General features: G+C 35.8%; 6 protein-coding genes across 8 annotated transcripts; 5 read left to right on the top strand and 1 right to left on the bottom strand.

The window, feature by feature from the left end:
* Positions 1–12: 12 nt before the first annotated feature.
* Positions 13–5,325, bottom strand: LOC104722905 (anaphase-promoting complex subunit 4). The gene is made up of 19 exons (XM_010441165.3): positions 5,114–5,325; positions 4,911–5,022; positions 4,622–4,713; positions 4,426–4,509; positions 3,999–4,238; positions 3,613–3,693; positions 3,292–3,443; positions 2,986–3,146; positions 2,800–2,900; positions 2,649–2,723; positions 2,348–2,527; positions 2,161–2,243; positions 1,985–2,083; positions 1,514–1,618; positions 1,128–1,266; positions 778–996; positions 519–671; positions 337–418; positions 13–247 (listed from the first exon to the last, which is right to left on the bottom strand). The coding sequence occupies exons 1-19, from the start codon at positions 5,189–5,191 to the stop codon at positions 150–152; spliced, it is 2,334 nt and encodes a 777-aa protein (XP_010439467.2). The 5' UTR covers positions 5,192–5,325; the 3' UTR covers positions 13–149.
* A 117-nt stretch (positions 5,326–5,442) lies between these two features.
* LOC104722906 (uncharacterized) lies at positions 5,443–8,387 on the top strand. 2 transcript variants are annotated; one of them, XM_010441166.3, is made up of 14 exons: positions 5,443–5,633; positions 5,748–5,810; positions 5,928–5,980; positions 6,083–6,163; positions 6,264–6,337; positions 6,439–6,521; positions 6,614–6,720; positions 6,817–6,959; positions 7,042–7,089; positions 7,244–7,296; positions 7,541–7,625; positions 7,788–7,854; positions 7,943–8,062; positions 8,163–8,387. In XM_010441166.3, the coding sequence occupies exons 1-14, from the start codon at positions 5,452–5,454 to the stop codon at positions 8,294–8,296; spliced, it is 1,293 nt and encodes a 430-aa protein (XP_010439468.1). In that variant the 5' UTR covers positions 5,443–5,451; the 3' UTR covers positions 8,297–8,387. The 2 variants fall into 2 exon arrangements, with proteins under 2 accessions (XP_010439468.1, XP_087331034.1); XM_087474908.1 differs by having other exon boundaries at positions 5,494–5,633; positions 6,264–6,332.
* A 304-nt stretch (positions 8,388–8,691) lies between these two features.
* LOC104722907 (F-box protein SKIP27) lies at positions 8,692–10,035 on the top strand. Its single transcript, XM_010441167.3, has 3 exons — positions 8,692–9,278; positions 9,352–9,426; positions 9,501–10,035. The coding sequence occupies exons 1-3, from the start codon at positions 8,889–8,891 to the stop codon at positions 9,705–9,707; spliced, it is 672 nt and encodes a 223-aa protein (XP_010439469.1). The 5' UTR covers positions 8,692–8,888; the 3' UTR covers positions 9,708–10,035.
* Positions 10,036–13,504: 3,469 nt separating this feature from the next.
* On the top strand, positions 13,505–14,698 carry LOC104722909 (uncharacterized). The gene has a single exon (XM_010441168.2). It carries the CDS (start codon positions 13,735–13,737, stop codon positions 14,488–14,490), a length of 756 nt encoding a protein of 251 aa, XP_010439470.1. The 5' UTR covers positions 13,505–13,734; the 3' UTR covers positions 14,491–14,698.
* A 2,313-nt stretch (positions 14,699–17,011) lies between these two features.
* On the top strand, positions 17,012–18,898 carry LOC104722910 (phosphoenolpyruvate carboxylase 1-like). Of its 2 annotated transcripts, none has more exons than XM_087474910.1 (5): positions 17,012–17,363; positions 17,503–17,593; positions 17,886–18,165; positions 18,264–18,319; positions 18,411–18,898. In XM_087474910.1, the coding sequence occupies exons 2-3, from the start codon at positions 17,548–17,550 to the stop codon at positions 18,155–18,157; spliced, it is 318 nt and encodes a 105-aa protein (XP_087331036.1). In that variant the 5' UTR covers positions 17,012–17,363; positions 17,503–17,547; the 3' UTR covers positions 18,158–18,165; positions 18,264–18,319; positions 18,411–18,898. The 2 variants fall into 2 exon arrangements, with proteins under 2 accessions (XP_087331036.1, XP_087331037.1); XM_087474911.1 differs by having other exon boundaries at positions 17,106–17,363; positions 18,268–18,319.
* A 1,446-nt stretch (positions 18,899–20,344) lies between these two features.
* Positions 20,345–21,579, top strand: LOC104727865 (pre-mRNA-splicing factor SLU7-B-like). Its single transcript, XM_010446928.2, has 4 exons — positions 20,345–20,770; positions 20,935–21,228; positions 21,297–21,435; positions 21,530–21,579. The coding sequence occupies exons 1-4, from the start codon at positions 20,345–20,347 to the stop codon at positions 21,577–21,579; spliced, it is 909 nt and encodes a 302-aa protein (XP_010445230.2).
* Positions 21,580–21,992: the final 413 nt, after the last annotated feature.

The raw sequence follows: 21,992 nt of genomic DNA on the forward strand, positions 1-21,992 counted from the left end.
TAAATGAAGACCTTTGGTGGTGAAGTGTGAAATTATGAATAAAAGTCGTAAAGCAGCAAACGATACCGTTTTACATATTTTAGAAGTGACTCCCTTTAAGTTTTGTCTTTCGTAACTTAGAATAATCAAGTAGGGATGTTGAATGAGATTTACTTGTCCTCAGTGATTTCTTCGTCTTCATCTTCTTCCAATATGTACACCAGAGCACGTCTTCTTTCAGCAAATACACAAGCCACTCCTCTTGAAGCTGTGACAAATTTAAGATAATTAAGTCAAATACTGTAAAAAAAGCATTTCTCATTTGAAGTAGATATGCCACAGAAACTAAGCGCTTACCGCTTACTGCTAGAGGAGCAATGGCAGAATGTGGGACTTTTCGAACCTTTTCATTCTCCATTTCCAGGTTAACAATCGACCCCTGGAAAAAAAGATAATATCGTTTCAATATGGATAAGTTCCTACGTTAACCTTCACATGGTTCACAAAACGTAGATGAGAATGGTTAAAATTAGCAAGACCTTCAAATCGTCTAGCTTCCACTGGTTTAGAGAACTAGATCTTAAAATGGAAATGAATGGGAGGTCACTAGTTTGTACAACCATCATGCATGCTTCTCCCGAGCCTTCGGAGTTTGCACTTGTCTTATTCAATAGTAAAACCAGTTCTTTATCCTGTTTCAAAATTAGACAGAGGGTTTACAAGGAAACTCCACAAAAAAGGCAAGAAGTACAAAAAAATTAGAATCAACCAGTGCTGCAGAATAGAATGAATATTCACCTTGTAGAGAGACAAGTCAACACAATTGTAGCCATTAGGTACAGATAACAAAACGGCTTCCAGAGAAGTATAGCCATTTTTCTCATTGTTGGAGTTCTGCTTAAAACCCTTAGCTATACCAATACAGTTCGGAATGTCCGGGAAGGTTTCATCGGGGATTTGAAAAGATATGTAATCAGTGTACCCACTTTGAGAAGGTGTGTCATCAGAAAGTTCATTCTGCACGAGTAATGGAAGACTTTGGAATATCAGGAGCAAATGAAGACTTTGGAGATAGTAATCAGCAATATCTTCCTAAGGATGTCCTATGGGATCATAATAATAAACATTACGATTGTTGCTGCAAGTACCTTATAGAAGGTAAGAGACATGGGAATTGGTGTAGGTGTTTGCGTTGTTGACAACTGAAGAGGGCAAAGTGGCAACAACTTCATACATGATATCTTTCTTGATATGGTTGTAAAGGGCATTAGAAGAGCCGTCTTGAAGCTAATTTTGTCAAAACATTTTAATCAATTATGATGTCCAGAAAGCCATGAGAAAGTATGACCAGACTCTAAAGACTCCGCACACTTTTTGTGTGGGTAATGGCACTTTCAAAATATCAAGGCGAAGCTGTGGCATCAGACCTCTACCATAACCTTTTTGCACAATCAATTTACTACCGCTACACTCAACGATTTAGCATGTGTAACGAAATTTTTGTTTTAAGAAGTGAAAATGTAAGGAAATATACCTATACTCCATGTGTTGGAATTCATTAGCCAATGTCCTCTGCAGAAAATCACAGTCTTGAAACCCTCCAAACTGAAGTAACTCTTTGACTCTCCCAATGGTTTTTCTGGGACATAAGAGAACATTAAGAGTTTATATATGAATTGAGGAAAATAACGTGAAATGAACAGCCTTGGAGGATACAGTGGACTTCAAGTTTCATCCATTTCTATGATATGCTAATATGTGGTCATGTATGCAGAAACTTTTCAAACATACATAGCAGCACACAAACGCACACACATTACCCATATCTGATTTTCGTTTCAGGGTGGTTAGATATTCGCTCGTGATATCGCATATGACTACCCCTCCTAAATCTGGTTATAAATGGCTTGAAAACTAAGGTAATCTGACAGAGATTCTGATCAATTACAAGATAACTACGCAGAAAAACTAAGTAAAAGCACAGATATAGAAAGAGGTAACCTACAGATCTATTTCAATGCTATCACCAACTTCAGATAGCTCCAGGAGGTCCTTCACAGGATCTTGATCATATAAGAACTTCAAAAATACCACAAGGAGTTCACTGCCACAGAAGAGAACCGTGTAACTACAAAGATTTGGCTTTAATGCCATGAATAACATAGAAACATATGTGCGTACCTGTTGTATGAGGAAAGCTGATCATTTGGTTCTTGCATAAGATACTTAATGCTTCTGACAAGCCAGTTGAAGAAATTTGAGAACTGAAACAAAAATGTTATAAATTTTTAATATGACCATTGCGTGGAAAACATGGGACAGCCAACATACAAAATATTTATGATTTCAGTGCTATATGCCTCTGTACCTGTTGGACAACAGAAGATAGTACCATCATAAATCGTTGCACTTGTACAAGTAAAAGACCAGCATTCTCAGTGGCTTCATTAAGGAGTAATTCACTCAAACCAATGCCTTCGTATCGTGCACGCCACCTCGAGAGACCTCTTAATTCACCCATCCTGAATCCAATAATTTCTGCTGCAGGCTGGAAATGAAAGCTTATTCGTGACAAAAATTTCTATATAAAAACGTATTGGCAGGATAAACAAATGATACTTCGTCTAACAATTCCAACACTATATCCAGGAATGAGACGAATACTAAACCTGAAGATGGTCAAGGACAATCTGCTGAAGCTCTTTTCCTGTACCACATACAGACTTCAAGACACGCTTCACACCCTACTAAACAAGATAATAACTTAGTGGTATATGATAAAACAAGTACCCTGAAGGTGATCAAACAAGTAAAGCTTACCACTTCACCCAGAGAGTTAACTAGAAACTGATTAAGCGCTGGACTTATTCGCGCACCACCCAAAAGACTAAGAAATTCTTCTTGAGGAGATGATTCCAGTCCTAGGAGAAAAGCAACAGAACCCTGTGAATCTATAAGAAAAAGGGAAAAAAAAGACTCAACCAACAAACTGATAGTGGCAAATACCATTATCTACGATCAAGGTGGAAAGAGAATGAAACTTGTCATGAAATGTTTTCATTGCATCCGCCCATAGTTTGCTCATAACCGACAGGGATGCTCGAATAACCTCAGTCAAATCTTCAATGTTAGAAGCTTGTTGAGCAACCTGATGAAGCTCATATTTCCTGAATAAAAATTAGCTGAGATAACAAATATAACAGATGCAAGGCAGAACCAGATAGTTGCAGGTATTGGAAACCAGATTTAAAACAAAGAGCGGGAAGATATAGATAATTTCGAGTGTATAAATAATGTCTAGGGACAAGTTACCTTTTCCAAAATATAGATGTGTCCATTGCAAGGCAATGTAAACCATGTTGATCTTGAACATTAAATTTTTCCTCTTTGGGCTTAATATCACAATCTGTAAGCTCTCCTGTGCACATTACTACCAGACGACAAAGGTCTTTCGACAGAGCAACCTAAGAAATGAATATACAATAATTAGTTTGAATCTAAAGACTCTCTATCATACACCGCTCCCTCCTATTCTCTGTTTCCACCACAGACATTTACAGTCAGAGACATGAAAATTGAAGAGATGGCATTTCTATCATTTGGAAAGCATGGCTCTTGAAAAGATTCAAGTACCTTGTGGATAAACGCATTGATTATTTTGCAAGAGGCATGCTCATCCAGATGCTGAACAGGAACAGACAGCTCGTGTATGTTCTGATCATGGTTTTGCAGGAGCAGCAGAGCAAACACATGAAATAAGAGAAAATAAGACTTAAAAAGAAAACAACAGAATATTGCTCACAGCAAACACTTTCAAATAAATTCTACCCCTCGCATTATTGAGAACTTAAAAGTTCAGAAGCTAATTTCCGTAGGCAGATAGTGTTGAAAAATCATTGAACATCCTGCAATTCTATATCCAAAGCAGGATTCGAATATGATGAAGCACCAAGAACCATGATACCTGACTGGGTTATTAGGGCTTAACTAATTACTTACAGTCAAAAGGAGCGACTTACAATCTTGCCTATCTGAAATATTCCAAATATACTAAAGCATATGCTCCCATCCTGATCTCCACTGCAGAGAATGTTAAACTTCCGGAATGAGGTATTAGATAGTTCTGCCAAAGAATCTTCACCGTCATCCATGAAACTGGAATCACCAGCTACCAGTCCAGGCACCTTTGGAGCTCTTGGAGCAGGAGGGAAAAAACGGGAGGTCCGGTCCTCATAAACTGAGAAATTTTCAATTTTATCCTGAAAACCAAACTCAAAGAAAAATTAAGCACTGGCTCAAATACCTTTCTATGTGAGAGTTGGGTGTGAAAACAAAACCTAAAGATATTTGCTTATCATTGCTCTAATATCAATATAAGCGAAAGAATATCCCGTGATACGAAACAAACATGAGTTCTTATACAACTAATCAGACGAAAAGACATACCATATTGGATTGTCCATCCTCCTCCCAGTTAAGACACACAACAGCTACAGTATGGGGCTTCAAGCTGCTTAATAGCTTCCCGTTCTGCATAAAAAGAGTACCAACCACTTTCTGATAAGCATATGATCTTTTTGCTTTGCAAGCTCATCAAAAACTTCATTACGCAAAACATGTATTAGCTTCAACCTAAACTTACCTCAACATCATGAAGCGCAATGGTTCCATCCTCAAGCCCAACAGCTATAGCTTTACCATCAGGACGCCAACATAAAGAAGTAACAGGCTTTCCTATACAGACAAAAGAAAGAAAATAAACTTAGCACCACAAAAGAAAAACTGATTAACGGAGTAATCCTTCTACTATTGACAAGCTACTTCAAATTGCATTTCACTTTTAATTTCAGCATATACGTAATCAAAAACCATCTTGTATTCAAAGATGTCTACTTTAATCTACCAAAATGAACAAAAGAGAGAAACTTTACCAGGAGAAACAGTCCATAATCTCTGCCAATTGAACCGATGCAGCAAAATCTTTGAATCCTCCGTAACCATTGCCAGTAAATCCTTCTCCGGGTTCCACTCAGCTATCTTAATCTATTTAAAAATGAACAAAAACATGAGAATCTATCTCAAATTCCCCAACAACAAAAAAAAACGAAATATGAGTAGAAGTAAAATCAAAAACCTGAAAAGGTATGGGCTTGTCGAACTGTAGCTGAAAAGGAATGATATTTTCACCTTCATCACTCCCCATTTCCGACATTCTGAGACGCAACCAGAGTTAAGACGGCGGTCACCTTCGCCGGATCCGCCGGTAGTAGAAAGACGCACTAATGACGAAACCTGGGCGGGCTTTTTCTTCCAATTTTGCCAATAAAAATACCTAATCCGGTTTTTGGTTTAATGTCGGTTTAATCATCGGTCTGAGATTGAAAATCCGGTTTGGGGTTTTGAGCTTTCGGCTTTGGGGTTTAGAACAAAATTAAACCTTTCTCTGCTACTTTTTCTAAAGCGCTGACGAAGATGGGTGAAGAGGAAGCAGCAGTAGCAGATGAAAATGGCGGATTGAAGGTAGAAGAATCAGGAGAGCAAACTCCATCATGGCTTAGTATGAGATTCGATGTCTCTCCTTACAGAACGCACCATTTCTTCAAGCAGTTCAGAGCTGCTCGAAACCCTAATAATTTCCTCAAGGGTCTTAAATGGTTAACCTTTCTTCTTCTTCTTTCAAATTCACTCTCTCGTTTAAAGTTTTGTGTTTTTTTTCTCAAAGTTTGATTTTTTTTTTTTTTTTATGCCTTGTACTGTTTCTTATATAGGTCACCTGATGGTTCGTGTTTCCTTGCAAGCTCTGAGGACAATACACTTAGTCTGTTTTATCTGTAAGGAGAATAAGTTCAACTGAAACCACTTTTTAGCTCAAGTATCACTACATTTTTGTATGTTTGGGTAGTTTTAGTTCTCTGTTGAATTGTTTGTTTTGCAAAATTGTCTATCAGGCCTCAGGATGGAGGGGATACTAATGGATATGGAGTGCCAATTCCTGAAGATGGTAATCTAAGTTTTTACATGTTGTGTCAGATGCTATAAAATGTGAAGTAAATTTGTGATTCATGGTGTGTTTATGATCTTCTTTCAAATTTTGGAATTGTAGATTCGTATGGTGCGAGTCTTTTTATCAATGAGGGTGAATCTGTCTATGATTTCTGTTGGTATCCATACATGTCAGTTTCAGGTAATATATAAGTAACGTCATCTTAAAGGGTTCTTTCCTTTTTGCTTAATGTTCATCATTTGAATTACTGATTTTTGGGTTGTTCACTGATTGTTTTCAGACCCTTTAACATGCGTCTTTGCTACCTCCACTAGAGACCATCCAATCCATCTTTGGGATAGTACTTCTGGTGAGGTGCTGATTTTTCCATGACACTTAACATGTCTACTTGAGAGTTGCTCTACCATTATTTTAGTGTGTATCTGTTTATTTACATGTGAGTATAACAATGGCAGCTTCGGTGCACGTACCGGGCCTATGATGCTATGGATGAAATAACTGCTGCATTTTCAGTTGGATTTAATCCTGGTGGAACCAAGTAAGCAAGAACTTCATCTAAGTTTTATCCATCTTTTCACATGTTAGAGAATATGATTAACAATCATCTATATTGATTTGTTATGTCTTTAGGATCTTTGCTGGTTATAACAGCTCCATCAGAGTGTTTGATCTTCATCGTCCCGGTAGAGATTTTGGGCAGTATTCAACTCTTCAGAAAAATAAAGAGGGCCAAGCAGGTATTTTCTTAGTTTACCACTCAGACGCTGCACAATATTAGCATTACAGATTACACAGAAACAAGAAACAACCTTCTGCTGGTTTATAATTTCCAGGTATATTATCTACTCTTGCTTTCTCCCCAACTAATTCTGGAATGTTGGCTGTGGGCTCTTACGGGCAGACTACTGGGATTTATAGAGAAGACAACATGGAGCTATTGTATGTTTTACATGGTCAAGAAGGTGGTGTTACACATGTAAGCAAGGGTCACTAATTGTTACTTTCTTTATGTGCATTGAGGTATGATAAATCATAATTTGAACTGTTCTTGCTTTCAGGTCCAGTTTTCAAAGGATGGGAACTATTTATATACAGGAGGTCGCAAGGTAATGTTATTATAAACTTTTTTCCCTCTGAATGTTTGTCTTGATCATATTACACCACCCAGAGAAACTTTCAGTATTAATGTATGCTTTTAAATAGGACCATGTCTGTAGTAACGTTACCAATAAATGTTTCATTTTTGTTTGCTCTTTTCAGGATCCTTACATTCTTTGCTGGGATATGCGGAAATCTGTTGAGACAGTCTATAAGTGAGTATTTACTTATTTCTTTTGGTTTGGGTGATCTTTGGGTTTCTAAGCTTATACTTGTTCAAGAATATAATCTAGACGCAAAAACAAGTGCTGTAAACAATATGAATGCTAAATGAGCCATGATCCCATGGGCAGCAAAAACTTAACGCACTGGAAGTCTTAGCTTAATGAAATGGTAGATGTTAGAGCTCTTGTAAAGTTGAAATGTGTTTGGAATGGATAATTTATATGTGTGTATCAGATTGTACAGAGCAACTGAGAACACAAACCAGCGTGTATTCTTTGATATTGAACCATGTGGTCGACATTTAGGCACCGGTGGTCAGGTACTTATTGATCTTCCCTTTCTAATGCCCAAGCGACTTATGTTTTTTCCCTTAACTAGAAACTAGAAATATTGAAAGCAATATTTTTTCCGCTATGAATACACACACACTTATGGTTAAATCATGTAACCATTTGCTCATTCCTCGTGTCTTTTATTCCAGGATGGGCTTGTTCACATGTATGATCTACAAACCGGAAACTGGGTGTCTGGATATCAAGCTGCTTCAGGTAGCTTACAGTCGGTTCTTGATTGCATTCTCAAGCTCTTGATGAGATTTTTAACGTGTGCATATTCCCCTAATCGGTTTGATGGCAGATACTGTGAATGCTTTCTCTTTCCACCCATACCTTCCAATGGCTGCTACATCCTCTGGTCACAGACGTTTTGCAATTCCTGATGATGACGATGAAGATAAGAGCGATCTTCAAGTGAAAGGTACATTACACTAAACTCAAACTAATTCCTCGCCCATCAATGTTAAACAGACACAAAAATCAAACCTTTTAAATTTTCTCTTTGTGTTGTTTACACACAGCTGATGAAAACTGTGTATCTCTCTGGAGTTTCTACGTTACATCCGAAGAGAACAACAACACTTATGACGAAAACAATGGCGTTACAAGCAACTCTCATCTCCAAAATGTCACAGGAGATGAAAAAATAGCTTAAACGTACTTTTTAATATTTTTCTCACAATATGTTTAAAAAGGAATTAAAAAAAAATGTTTGTTTATCAGTAATATTTAGTCTTATCCAAAAATAGGTTTGGCATATTCTTATTTTTGTGCTAAAAAAAAATACACAAAAACAAATAACAAATTCCAATACATATCTATTTCCACATGGTATCCACATCTGTTGTTTATGGAATCCAATGAAATCCTCTGTTTCAAAACCATCAAATCTTTTCGTCTGCTTATTAATTCAGTTGATCGAAACCGTTCAAACTACTAATATGTACACGTGTCAAACGATAATGGACAATAGACTGATAATCCCATACAACCGCACGCACACGGATGATTTGGCCTCCCGCAAAAACCGGGTTAATCTTTGTGTACAATAACTGATACAGAAGCTTAGACGGATCGTAACACAAAACGCCAATGACGGCTGTCCAATAACAATCCACCACGTGTATTTTCTCTCTCTCTCTCTCGAACTCGAGCTTTAATAATACTCTTCAGCAAATCTCTCTCTCTCTTAAATCACTCTGTTTTGCTCTGTGTTTGTTGTGTTTTTGGGGCGTTCTAACGTCTAAATGATCCATTATCTCCATTTCATCGGTGAGTTTTGGTTCTCTTGTGCTGCTAAAGTAGTTGAGTGGTTCTCGGAGAAGCTTCTAAGCAGCAGAAGAAGTAGAAGAACGACAATGGCGTTGACGAAGAGAGGGTTCGTCGTGATGAAGTCTAACGGTGAGGAAGAGGAACTAGAGTTAGGTTTAGGATCAGTGAGGTTCACGCGAGGTTTAGGCAGGAAAAGGATTCTGATTTCGAGCAGTGTACGTCAATCTCTGTCTAGATCGGCCGTTGAGATTCCGGTGGTACCTGAATCGCCGCCGGTGCAAAGTTCGTTGAAGAGACAACGAAGCAGAAGAACTATTGCTTCCTCTGAGAAATCTCGACTTGAGTCTCTACCTCAAGATCTCTTCGTAAAGTTTTAGTTTTTGGTTTAAAGTTTCTTAATCTGTTTCGTTTTGATTATGATTCTAAACATATTTACAGATTCGTGTGATTTGTGGTGTTGATCATGATGATCTCAAGAGTCTAAAGCTTGTATCCAAATCAATCAGAGAAGCTGTAAGTTCCATTCTTTTACAGTTTGATTGATTCAAAGTTCAGTGTTCTGATTTCAGTTTTAAACTTTATAACAGAGTTTAGTAGCAAAGAGTTTACATTTTGCGTACACCACACCGAGAAAGACTCGTGCTTTTCGAAACTCGATCGATCTCGAGGAGTTTTCGGATTCGAGCCGTCAAGAGGACGACATAGAGCCTCCGAACGCACCGAATCACTATCGATGGACCAAGGCTAAGAGGAGAGAGCAACTCTCAAGCGTCTCTGTGGCTTTGTTTACATAGAGAGTGTTATGTGTTTGTAAATGGTTTGATTCGAGTGGTGGCTAAGTCATAAGTGTGTTACTTACACACTTCGTCTACTGTGATGGTTATAGTTCTTTTAGATTAGTTTTTGCATTTTGATTCAGTAAAATTTAGGGGTTTAGAGATGATTTTTGTATAGAAGAAATTCATCCTTTGCATACATTGGGAACTGAAAATGGTTTTTTTTCTCTCTTATATATGTATTTTAGTGTAATGGGTTTTAGTCAGAGGCTCAGAGTATCCAAGGTTCTGTTTCTGTTTTTTGTTTGTCTTATAGTGCAATCAAAAAGTTAGCAATTTCCTCCTATACTAATGTCAACACATTTAATGAATCTCTAACCTACAAATAATTGATTGATTGTCATAAATAAACCAAAATTCTGACTATTTTAAATTTTTATCTTCATTATATGGTAACTTACTCACATTCATGCACTCTATGCATAACAATACTCAGCAACATTCCTATAGACACAGAACTTGATGATCATACAAAGTTCACAACTCCATATTAAGAAATTCCAGTGGGTGTACATGAAATGGTTATGGTCGTTGCATTCTTAAGCCCACTGCATATTTCATAAGACTGTTGTGCAATTTTATGATTAGTTTGGCTTCAGTGAGATCTAAGCTAAATGAAATATCATTAATGTAACTATTGAACATTTAATATAGGATGGTGCATTTGATAGCAACTTTGACAAACAGTTACTATACAAATTTAAGATACTGATATTTAAGAATTAGGCCAATAATGTTATTACAGCCAGGCTCTTCAAGCTCTTTTTTACGATTGTGACTCTTTCGTTCTCTGTTTCTGGACACTGGATATAATTCGCATAACTTAGTGAGACGTCGTTGTCCTCTCTGCTATTACCAATTATTCAAGTTTTCATTATAATGGACTTCTTATACATTTTTGTAATTTATTTCCAACTTTACATATATGATATATCGATAATGAATTTTTAATATAGTTATCTACATTGAGTTACACAGTAACGTAATTATAATATCTGTTCCGGATCATGCATGCTAGATACTTAGATAAATTCTGTATCGATCTCCAGATATATTAATTGTACTCTAAATTAAACGATTATTTATATATAAAATATGGTTAACTTTAACTTTTGATCAAGATTGACATTTTTATCCATACGTCACCATTCCCATATGCATCTCTATACCTCTCATTATCATTATCTAAATGGAATAGCTTTGTTTCCACTTTAACCCTTGCATTGAAAGAGACCCAAGAAAAAAGAAAATAAAAAGGAAGAAGAAAAGTGATGCATTAGTTCCTCTTTATATAACGTATCACAATCCAAATACCAATTGTTCATTTGCTTTAAAAAAACTTTTGGACAACCCATTTTGAAAATCATTTCGTGGAAGTCAAGCCTTGGTGATGGATGTGGTTGGTCCAAAAACAGTTCCAAGTCACGTGGTGTATGTCCTTTGGGTCCATTCTCCCCTAATCATCAAAACTTTGATTAATTTTGTCGACTTTTATATAAAGTTCTTGCTTCTTTCTTAAATAACCCTATATATATAAGTCAAATAATCTATAAAAAAAACCAAAAACTTTCAGTCCATTCCGTAGTTTATAGCCAGAAATATTCAATTTTGTAACTTAATAATTTTTCAGTATATAGAGTTTTAGATTAAGGTGAACATATTTTCTCGTCTATTTGACAAATTTAATTAGAAGTAAATATTTATATAGTTCATGCCAAACCTTAGAAATCGAAATCCAACTATACTCCTTTTGAACCGAACCTAACTAAAAGTGAAACACCCATGCCAAAGTTGTACTATTCTTTACCGCAATTTGATCACGGTTTCACATGGTCAAACTCTCCAAAACGAATTAATTAAAAATATATTATACAGAAAGAAAGGAAGAGTCCTAAAAAAAGAGTAAGACATTTTGGCCAAAAAAGACCCACTCCGACTGCCCACACAACACAACTACCAATTCTTTCAGGCTTTCAACCTTTTTCTTTCTCAACAAACATAAAGCGGAACTACTTTGCTTTGTTTGATCATTCATTATTACAAGGGAAGACATATCTTATATGTTAAAGTGAAAAACAAAAACTAAACTAAGCATGTGGAGACTAAAATAATTGAATGCAAAAGATGTAACAGAGACACGTTGTGTGATGAAAATGAACTCAAAGAAATGATACCATACCATGCATGCCACCGGGGGAAATTTTTTAATATGCATACGATTGGTCAAAATGGGAAACAATAAGACTTGTATTTGAGTATTGGGTTATTAAATTCAACTATTAGAACCTACCTAGTGCAATTATATGAAATATAGTATCTCAGTTTACGAAGTTAAGTAAAATTTATAGTAAGTAATATAAAAAGTTACGATCTCAATTCTTTATTTTTGTAGCCTTTGTTGGGGGACCAAACGATCATCTCGGTAACTAAACAGTTAAATTAGGTAATCTGGTTATCGGGTAAATTACATGTATCATCGTCTGATTATGCCAAATACACATATTCTTACAAAACTAATCAAAGTTAACATTAATCTAATACAAGTAACCCGAAGTATAACTCTATATCAATTTAAATATTTATAAACGATTATTCATTTAAAATGAATATATAGTTTTATTTTCGTCTTTGAAACATGACTCAGTTCTGAATTTATACAAAAGAAAGAAAGAACATAGATTGTGTACCATCTGAAAGTAAACTTTTGTTCTTCTAATCTATAGAACTTGCGATAACATTTCGAAAGTATTTCCAGTTTTTTTTTGTCTGGACTTTATATTTCAGAAGTATTTAGAGTGACCACGTCTACGCTAGTATAATACTATATTCGATGCCTTTGTCCTACGCACTTTAAAGCTTTCACATTTCCCGAACCAACAACACCGCAAGAGTCGAAGCAAGAAAATCAATTCTCAATTCCTTTGTAAAGAATCAAGACAAATACGTCACTATGTCTGTATGGGTTAAAATTGAAATATTCTTCTGTTACTCACATCATGTATTTCTTTGTCATCACATCATATTCTTTTCTTTTCTTTTGGATTCTTGTCATCATTATATCACCAAATTATACTAGATCTTTTTGAAAGGAGATTTAGTAATATATGGGTATTGATCCCATGACAAGAGACTTCCGGTGATTGCATTATACATGGGTATTGATCTTCTTATTCAAGAGAGAGTTTCAAACCAACAAACACGGAAGCAGCTAATGGGAAGCTGATGTGCATGCAAAATGCAAATTTAACCTCCCAACACGAAAGCCTTATGCGACCATCTACGCCAATCTCGCCCTAGAAGACAAGTTTTAAGCCATACATACATAAGAGCATTTAACACTAGATTTAATAATGCGTCCGTAATTAAACTTAGCGTATGACCAAAATTTTACACAAATAGTCTAACGTTCCTCCATTTTAAATCGTAATTTCTTCAAGATAAACCATCCATTTATATTTTCAATGTAAATGATGTATATTACTATTACCGCAACTTTCGCCAATATAAGATTTTTCCATTCTAAGAAATAAACTAACAACTGATGAAGGTCTATTGTGATGCACAAGAAAGCCAACTCACATTAATGTTCTAAAACTCGGATAAAAATGGAACTCACACCAAATCAAAATGGAAGAACACATAAATATATTTTTTTCATACTCCATTTCACTTGCATATATATAACAGTATAATTTCAATTTAACTCCAGAAAAATAGCCAATTCAAATGTATATTAATCCATCTATAACTAGATTAAAAGATGCTTTGTATTTAACGAATTCAATGTTTCAAACAAGGAAATTTATTGAGAATTAAATATATGTTGACTACTTGTAACAAAAAAAAAAAAAAAAAAAAAGACAAAACAAAACAAAACCCTCTTCTTCGGGGCATTTAAATGCAACGACCACCAAAGTCTCTCTTCTCTCTGTCTTTGTCTCTCTAAACTTCAAAGTTCAAACACCGTCACACTCACACACACGCCATGGGAGAAGAAGAAACCGAACAAGTCTCTTCTTCCTTCTTCTCTCATCCTCTCTTCTCCTGTTTCATCACTCTCTACTTTCTAATCCTCATCTACTTCCCTAATGATTTGCTTCGAATCTCTCTCTCCCCTGTTCTCCTCATCTCCGGAGCTCTACTCCTCTCTCTTCTCTATCTCGGGTCAACCCGAGAACCCAACATCCGACCCGAAACAAGAAACGAGAATCTCGAGGAGAAAGCTAAAAACTACTCTAACGCTGTCCTGATTCAAGATTCCGACAAGAATCCAGATCATTTGCCGTGTGGTTTCGTGGAGTGGAACTTGAGAGCTCCATTGGAAGTGATACACGAAGCTTACGAAGAGAACGACGATGAAGACGAAGAAGAAGAAGAGAACCCGGGTGGTGAAAAAGACCCGACCCGGTTTAAAGAAATCGTGAGGTTCCCGTCGCTGTCTCTCTGTTACCCGGAATCAGATTCGGATTCGGATTCGGATTCTGCTTCCTCGTCGGAATTCAAATTCCCGGAGATCGGTGACTGGAACTCGCCGGGATTCAGATGGGAAGAGGAGGAGGACGACGACGACGGTGGTGGAACTGGAAGAAGAGAAGGTTTGATCGAGATGAAGTTTGATTGTAGCTATAATAATAACAAGAGCAAGATGATCATGAGTAAATGGAGTAAATGGAATCAAACAGAGTTGGAATTTTACGGAGAGGACGAAGATGGTTTAATCGAAATCAATCTTTTTTCATAGACAATAAAATATATATATTTTTATGGGATATTTACTTATGTAACATAAGTAAATTATTTGATAACCAAACTAATTCAAACCAAAAAAAATTGTTTGGTTAATTTCGGTTATCTTGACCTTTAACTAAAATATATGAACCAAATTGAAAAAATCGGTTCAAATTGGCAGGCTATAAGCCTCTATAAATATAATCCTCCCTTTTTAATTCCATGTCAATTTTTTATTTTTATTTTTGAGTCTTTATTTTCTTCATTAGCAATATTTGTTATTAGTTATGGAGATATATTCAGATATGTATGATAATGAATAGTTTTTTTAAATATTTTATTTTACATCCAGATTAGGGTTTTGCAGTACGGTAGCCTTTGCTTCACCGACAGCGCCGACACAGCCAGTCCAAGAGTCTTCCGCCACCATAGGTTTTCCAGTAGCTTGCATCGATGGTATGGTTGGGGCATATAGGAAAGCGGTGATCTTGTCGGTCTTGAGTTTTGGTGGTGAAGAACTTTCAGGGAAGTCATGGCAGGTTTAGAACTAATAGTGGTTAGAAGCACAACGAGGTAGATCTCGGCTTTGATGAGTAACTCGCTTCTCGATGGGGATGATTCCTCTTGGATTGATTTTAGCAGTAAACTTTTGGACAAATGGAAAGAAGGGAGGGGAACTGCCTGAGATCGCCTCCTTGATCTCCTTCTTCCACTGACGCTGGAGGTTGAAGCTTCTTCCACTGACGCTGGAGGAGATTCAGATTTGGGATCTCGATATTAGTGCCTGGGAGCGTTTCTAGTAACAGTTTGATTTAATCCTTTAGTTCCAACCGTATGACTATATTAAACATGCAATTAAACACGAAGATGATCATTCAACCCAATTTTTTTCAACTTAATATTTTCAATTTATTCAATTTTAAACAACCATTTTGCACCCATAATAGTTTAGCATATTTGTCATATTAGTTATCTCCCTATTATTAGTTTGGAAGTACATTTTTAACCTAACCTTAAAAAGTATAATTAATTACATTAGTATGATATTATAAATATATATTTTAAAGATTAAGTTAATAATAATTATTTAGGAAAAATGTCAAATATTAATTTATTCAATTTACATATTTTAGAAAAACGAAACATACATTATTAGTTTATATATATATATATATATATATATCTAATCAAAATAAACATATAAGACTTGATATCTAATCTACCATATTTATTTGTTATTAATCATTATACTTTACATTTTATATTCATATGATTCTATTTTTTGTGAAATATCATCAATTATCCGTATAGTAATAAAAAAATATGTTTTTCCACATATGCTATGATTTGAATATTTTAAAACAAATAAAAATTATTCAATTTATGAAAAATTATTGTAACGAATCCAAAATTCCGAATAACTGTTTTGAGTATTTATATTTAATTTCAATACAATATTTAGTTGAAATACATAATTTTATACAATAAAATAAACTATTGAATAATTTAAAATAGTTTAACTTGATATATTTTAAGAATCTCAATCAAACGTTCTCCTCCAGTTCCACCGCAGTCGTCCAGCTCTTAATCATTTATTAGGTTATATCTCACATTTACCGCTAATCTCACTAGGACTTCACACCAATATAGGAGGATATGATCAACTAACAACACTACCTATAGCTAAAGATGATATGTGACACTACATTTACATTATTTAGTTATTTACTACCTCTCTTCATCATTTAATGGTTTTGATCCATGTTTTATCGACACTAATTGCGTCGAACCTATGAGCCACACGATTTTTGCAGCTCAAAAATTGGTCCACCATGCGCAAAAAAATTGATAATAATATGTTACTCTGACTAAAAAAAGAGTAAAATTGTATAATTCTAAAGTAACCAAGCGTAACAGAGATTCAATCCGTGGAAAACATCCCAAAAAACAATATAAAATACTACAAAAGCAATTAGTAAGTAAGGCATATGCTAACTCATTCATGTATCATGTTTGATGTTAATTCTTTGCTGTGGCAGCACTAAACTCCTTGTGGTATTCTTGAAATTCTTATATGATCAAGATCCAGTGAAAGATGTGGAGGTATCTAAAGCTAGGAATTATTAATGACATTTAAATTGATCTGTTGGTCACTTAATTAATTCTTCCTCTATTTGTGTTTCATGTATTACGTACGTACGTACGTATCTTTAGTTTATCAGAATCTTCATCAGGGAACCATAAATGCATGACAATTTAATTTCTGCAGACATAGATGCATGGTTTTAGAACATGTGCTTTTCCTTAGTGATTTATTTTCTTTCAAAACTAATGTAAAGAATCATATACAGTCACTCTATTAGCTCCTTTATCTCATGAAGTGCAACTTAAGTTTATGGTGATGGTCTGATGGATGCTTTAAATTTGTACTAGAATAAATTATCAACATGAAGGATTAATTATATACTATATTGTGTTTATTAATTGAAGCCTTCAGAGACATTTAGACCTTCTTTAACGGGAGGTTCATACCCGGGATCTTAGTGTTTTGTTGTAAAAAAATAAATAAAAACAAAAGAGAAAATGTAAGGGAGCCTTTTATGTAGTATACTGAAACTTGGTTTAATAGACCTAAGTGTCACGGTTCGGAAGAAGGAAATAATAGAAGAAAAAAGAAAATTTATGCCCGATGGACGAGTTTGGAAGAAGGGAAATTTTTTTCTCTCTGTCTCTCTCTTTCTCTCGCGATAGAAGTACGGAATCGACAAAGGAAGAAGATGGAAGCGAAGAATATGGAATCAGAGGAGGTTGGGGTCGGAGGTGATGCGTATCGGAGGAGATCGAATCGACGGAGGTGATGCGTTGCGGAGGAGATTTCGCGATTAGGTAAACGAATTAGGGTTGTTTGATTTTTTGATCCCAATTTAGAGTTCTTTGATTTCTGATCCTCTCTCAAGGTATCCCTTTCTCATTCTCTCTCTCTCTCTTTCATTTGATCCCAGCTATCTTTGTTTTTGCTTCGTAGATTCCTGGATTGGTGAATGACGATTTTACTGATGTGAGAGCTATAATGGCGAATGCGGGTTCTTCATTGATGGGAATAGCAACTGCGACAGGTATGTTTGGAATTATTGATATTTGTAAGCTCTTTTGGCTCAAATTGCATAAGCACTAACATGAGATGTGTATCAAACTAGTATAATAGAACTAACGAGCTAGTAGATTTGATGTGGCAAAGAAACCAGAGTGAGGTACTCAAAGTGACGATATAATATTCAATGTTACTCAACTGATGTGCATCTTTGCCATGATGTTTAAAGAAAGTCTTGAACTTGACCTTCGTTTAGGAGATGTTTTATTTTTGTTTGCTTTATGCTGATATTTTTCACATCACTGGTAATCAAACAGGAAAGAGTCGGGCAAGAGATGCTGCACTAAATGCGATCCAATCACCTTTGTTAGATATTGGCATTGAGAGAGCCACGAGTTTAGATCCAGGGGACTCTATTATTATCGCTAAAGCTTTCTCTCACATGCTTAACTTAGCCAATTTGGATGAGGAAGTTCAGATTGCTTATCGCCGTAGGGTCAAGAAGCTGCAGAAAGGTGATTTTGTTGATGAGAGCTCTGCTACTACTGAATCTGATCTTGATTCAATTCTCTTCCTGGATGGGTGGTGATCGTCATGGTACATTTCTATAAGTCCTTCTCGCATAGCTCTCTTATTCCCGCTCAATGGCTTTATTCATGTCACTGACTCACAATATTTATGTTTTTGCTTGTTAGCTAGAATGATGGCTTCTACTATGTACTTTAACCAAATCGAAGATCTTATGTTTGAGGTTTGATCCCGATATCATTTTTCAGTTGAGTCCCCTCATCTTCTTTATGTATGTAACCACATTTCATTTTTATTACTGCTTCTTTATGTAGATATCTATGTGGCGTTGCAATGACGAGCTGCGTGTGCGAGCTGATGAACTCTAATCCGCCACAACTCATCACTTGCCACACTTGCGCAAAATGAGTTATAAGTTTAAGCTGATTCACATTTTTTTTTTTTGACAATAGCTGATTCACATTTTATTTGCGTAGAATAGCACAGAAACAAGCTTAAACTGAATAGAATGAACCTCCCATTGTGTATGCCCTTAAAACTAAATAAAAAGGAAGGATCTTGGGAATGTTATATGAGGATTTGTCTAAATAAGCTGGTAGCTAAAGTAGTTGTTGCAGCATACACGGGAGGTGGCCGGAGGTGGAGCCATTGAAGCAAGCATCTACAAAGAGATTCGCCGGTGTTAATTTAGGTTGCGGTTATAGTTTTTTGGGACTTGAGAAACTATCAGGTTTATGTAAGAAGATACTCTAATAGATAAAACCATGACAATTTAGTTGATTTTAAAAAGTTATATTCAGTATTCAGATGTCCTCTAACTACCTAATTGTTAAGTTACACCAAACGCCTCTATTAACCATCCTTTTTTCTATATTGAACCGAACCAACATTTCCGAATTCGGTCGGCTAAAAGAGTGAACTAGTCGATAGCTTTTTGAAATGAATTCAGTTAGCCGTTTGATTTGGTGAAGCGTGAACCGAACAGTTAACAATTATTTAGTTTTCTTATATATTTAAATTTTACGAAATTATACCCAAATTCATTAAAAGTTTATATCGAACCGATAATCAGACTGAACCAATCCAATTTTTTGTATGGGTTTTACTTATATAACATAACCGTGTTATCCAAATGTTTGTTCCGTTGATTTTGGTAACCTTGGCCCTTAACCAGAATAATTGAACCGGTTCAAATTCTCTATGGTCACGTACTAATTTTATTTATACTTTCTTTTTTTTTTTTGGTTTTTTTTTTAAATATGAGTTCTTCCTAAATTGGATTGATTGAGGCATAAAAACCGGATGATCATCTTGGTTAATAACAAATAACCAACAATTTAAATGGGTAAACAAATGGTTGAAGGGCAATATGGTCTTTCGTTAAATCTATTTTTCTATATATATATTTTTTTTTGATTTAAAGTTCAATTCAACAACGGCCAAGAAAAGCAAAACAAGAAGCTATTACTTGGATGTGAAGAAGAAGAAGGTTTGCTCTCTCTCTCTCTCTCGCTCTCTTTCCCTCTTCTCTGTTATCTTCTATAAACCCATCTGAGTTCTATTATAAACCATTTCCAGCGAATAACAGAAGAAAAATCGAGAGAGAGATCAAAGTTTCTTCGACATGAAGAGAGGTTTGTATCGACTTACTCTGTTTCTGTTCTTCTCTTCTTCATGAAGAGGATGTTTTGGGGTTTTTTTCACGATAGGGTTTGTACTAGTTTAAAGTTTTATTCTTTTTCTTTACAAACCAAAGGATCGATAAAAAAAAACTCAATTTCTCATTGTTCTTTTACTTTCCTGCAAATCTTTCTTCTACTTCTCTCTGTAACGTGGTTGTGGCGAGAGGTTTGTATCAATTTAACCTGTTTCTGTTCTTATTCATGAAGAGGATGGTTTGTACTAGTTTAAAGATGTATTCTTTTTCTTTACAAACCAAAGGATCGATCAAAAAAACTCAATTTCTCATTGTTCTTTTACTTTCCTGCAAATCTTTCTTCTACTTCTCTGTAACATGGTTGTGACGAGTTGGTTTTTTTTTTTTTTTTTTTTCTAGGGTACACTGGATCTGATAAAAGGGGAAATAAAGGAACAAATGAAGTCTGTAGCAAGTATGCTAAAAACCGTAGATTGTGTTCTTGTTTTTGAAGTTTTGAAGCTTTAACGTATATCTTTGTGCATTTCATAGTTGTGGAGGGAATGGGCATAATGCCAAGAGTTGCTTACAGATGATCAGAACCAGGACATCATGAAGATTAAAAAGGACTATGCTGCAAAAAGGGATCCATGGGATGGTTATGATTTCTCTAAATATAATGCTAAGATGGACCTTCTAGATCAGGCAAGAGAAGAGGCAAGAAAAAAGAATTTGCAGAAGGCAATGATGAGGAAACTTGATGACCCGAAGGTGGGTGACGCTGGGGTTGATGAGAGCAAGAAGCAGATGGATCCTGCAAACAAGGCAACAGGCACAAGGTACATTTGGAACCCTTTATTCATTTCTTCTTCCCTAGAGAGTAGCTCATCAGTGCTTTACTTGGTTTCAGGAACCCACGAAGATACAGCAAAATATCTGCTAAACCTTGCTGAAGAGTCTGCATATTATGATCCCAAAAGTAGATCCATGCGTGAAGACCCACTTCCAGATGCTGATCCAAACGAAAAGTTTTACTCGGTTAGTTGTTGTGATTTACTTGGTTCCGTATCAATATATATTCTCATCAGTCAATGCTTATCAAACGAAAAGTTTTACTCGGTTAGTTGTTGTGATTTACTTAGCTCATCAGTGAATGCTCGGTTATAGACACTAACTTACCTGGCTAATCATCTAATATCCAGGGAGATAACCATTTGAGAAACAGTGGTCAAGCTCTGGAGTTTGAACAGCTAAATGCCCATTCCTATGACGCATTTGATAAGGGAATTCATATGCAGGCGGCTCCATCCCAAGCTGAATTGATATATAAGAGCTACAAGGCCTCAGAAGACAAACAGAGAACTCAGAATATGGACGCAATCATCAGTAAATACGGGAATGCAGCTGCAACAGCAGAAAACCCTATGGCGCTTTTGCTTGGACAAAGCGAAAGGGAAGCTCATTATGATGGAGCAGGGAGGATTAGAAAAGGACAGGTATGGTTTTCCTTGTTGATTCAACTCACTAATGAACAGCTTGTGATTTCTTTTTAATTGTTGTACAGGAGATGAAACTGTCAGAGAAGTATGCAGAAGACATTTACATTAACAATCATACTAGTGTTTGGGGATCATGGTGGAACGCTCATCGATGGGGTTACCAATGTTGCAAACAAACGGTTAAAAACAGCTTCTGCACTGCAGGTTTGTAATGACTTGTGTTTGTTCTGTATAGTAACACCAATTTCTACCTGAAGTTTTGTTTTGATGTTTTACACAATTTATTTGTGCTGTTCAGAGTGCCCAGAGAAGGTTCAGGATTTGCGAAGGAGAGAAGAAAAAGATTAGAATAACACACAGCAACCGGATCAGGAAGAATTCAGTTACTTTTGTTTAGGCTTGGTTGGTTTTATGTAATGTAGGACAACGATTTTGGTCTTTCCCAAGGATGAATGACTTCAGACATTACACTTTTATCTTTCCAGTTAGTGGATAAAACACATTGATATTTGGAAGAAGGTTTCACTTCCTTTGACATCTAACAAACCAACAAAGAAAACAACGGCATAGATAGGAACCAGAAGAACAATAAAAAGTGATGTGGAGGCTTCAGGTTCAATAGTTCCATCATTGCTTCCTGCAACCCTGCATCAAGTTTTTTACACACACTCTTAAGCAGCATCAAGAAACCATCGGAATCTGCACAAGAACTCTAAACAATCATGTAGATCACCAGAAGAAGCAAAGATGAGCCTGTGGAG

Source organism: Camelina sativa, chromosome 11 (genome assembly GCF_030686135.1).
Source record: "Camelina sativa cultivar CO46 ecotype springtype chromosome 11, ASM3068613v1".
Taxonomy (NCBI): domain Eukaryota; kingdom Viridiplantae; phylum Streptophyta; class Magnoliopsida; order Brassicales; family Brassicaceae; genus Camelina; species Camelina sativa.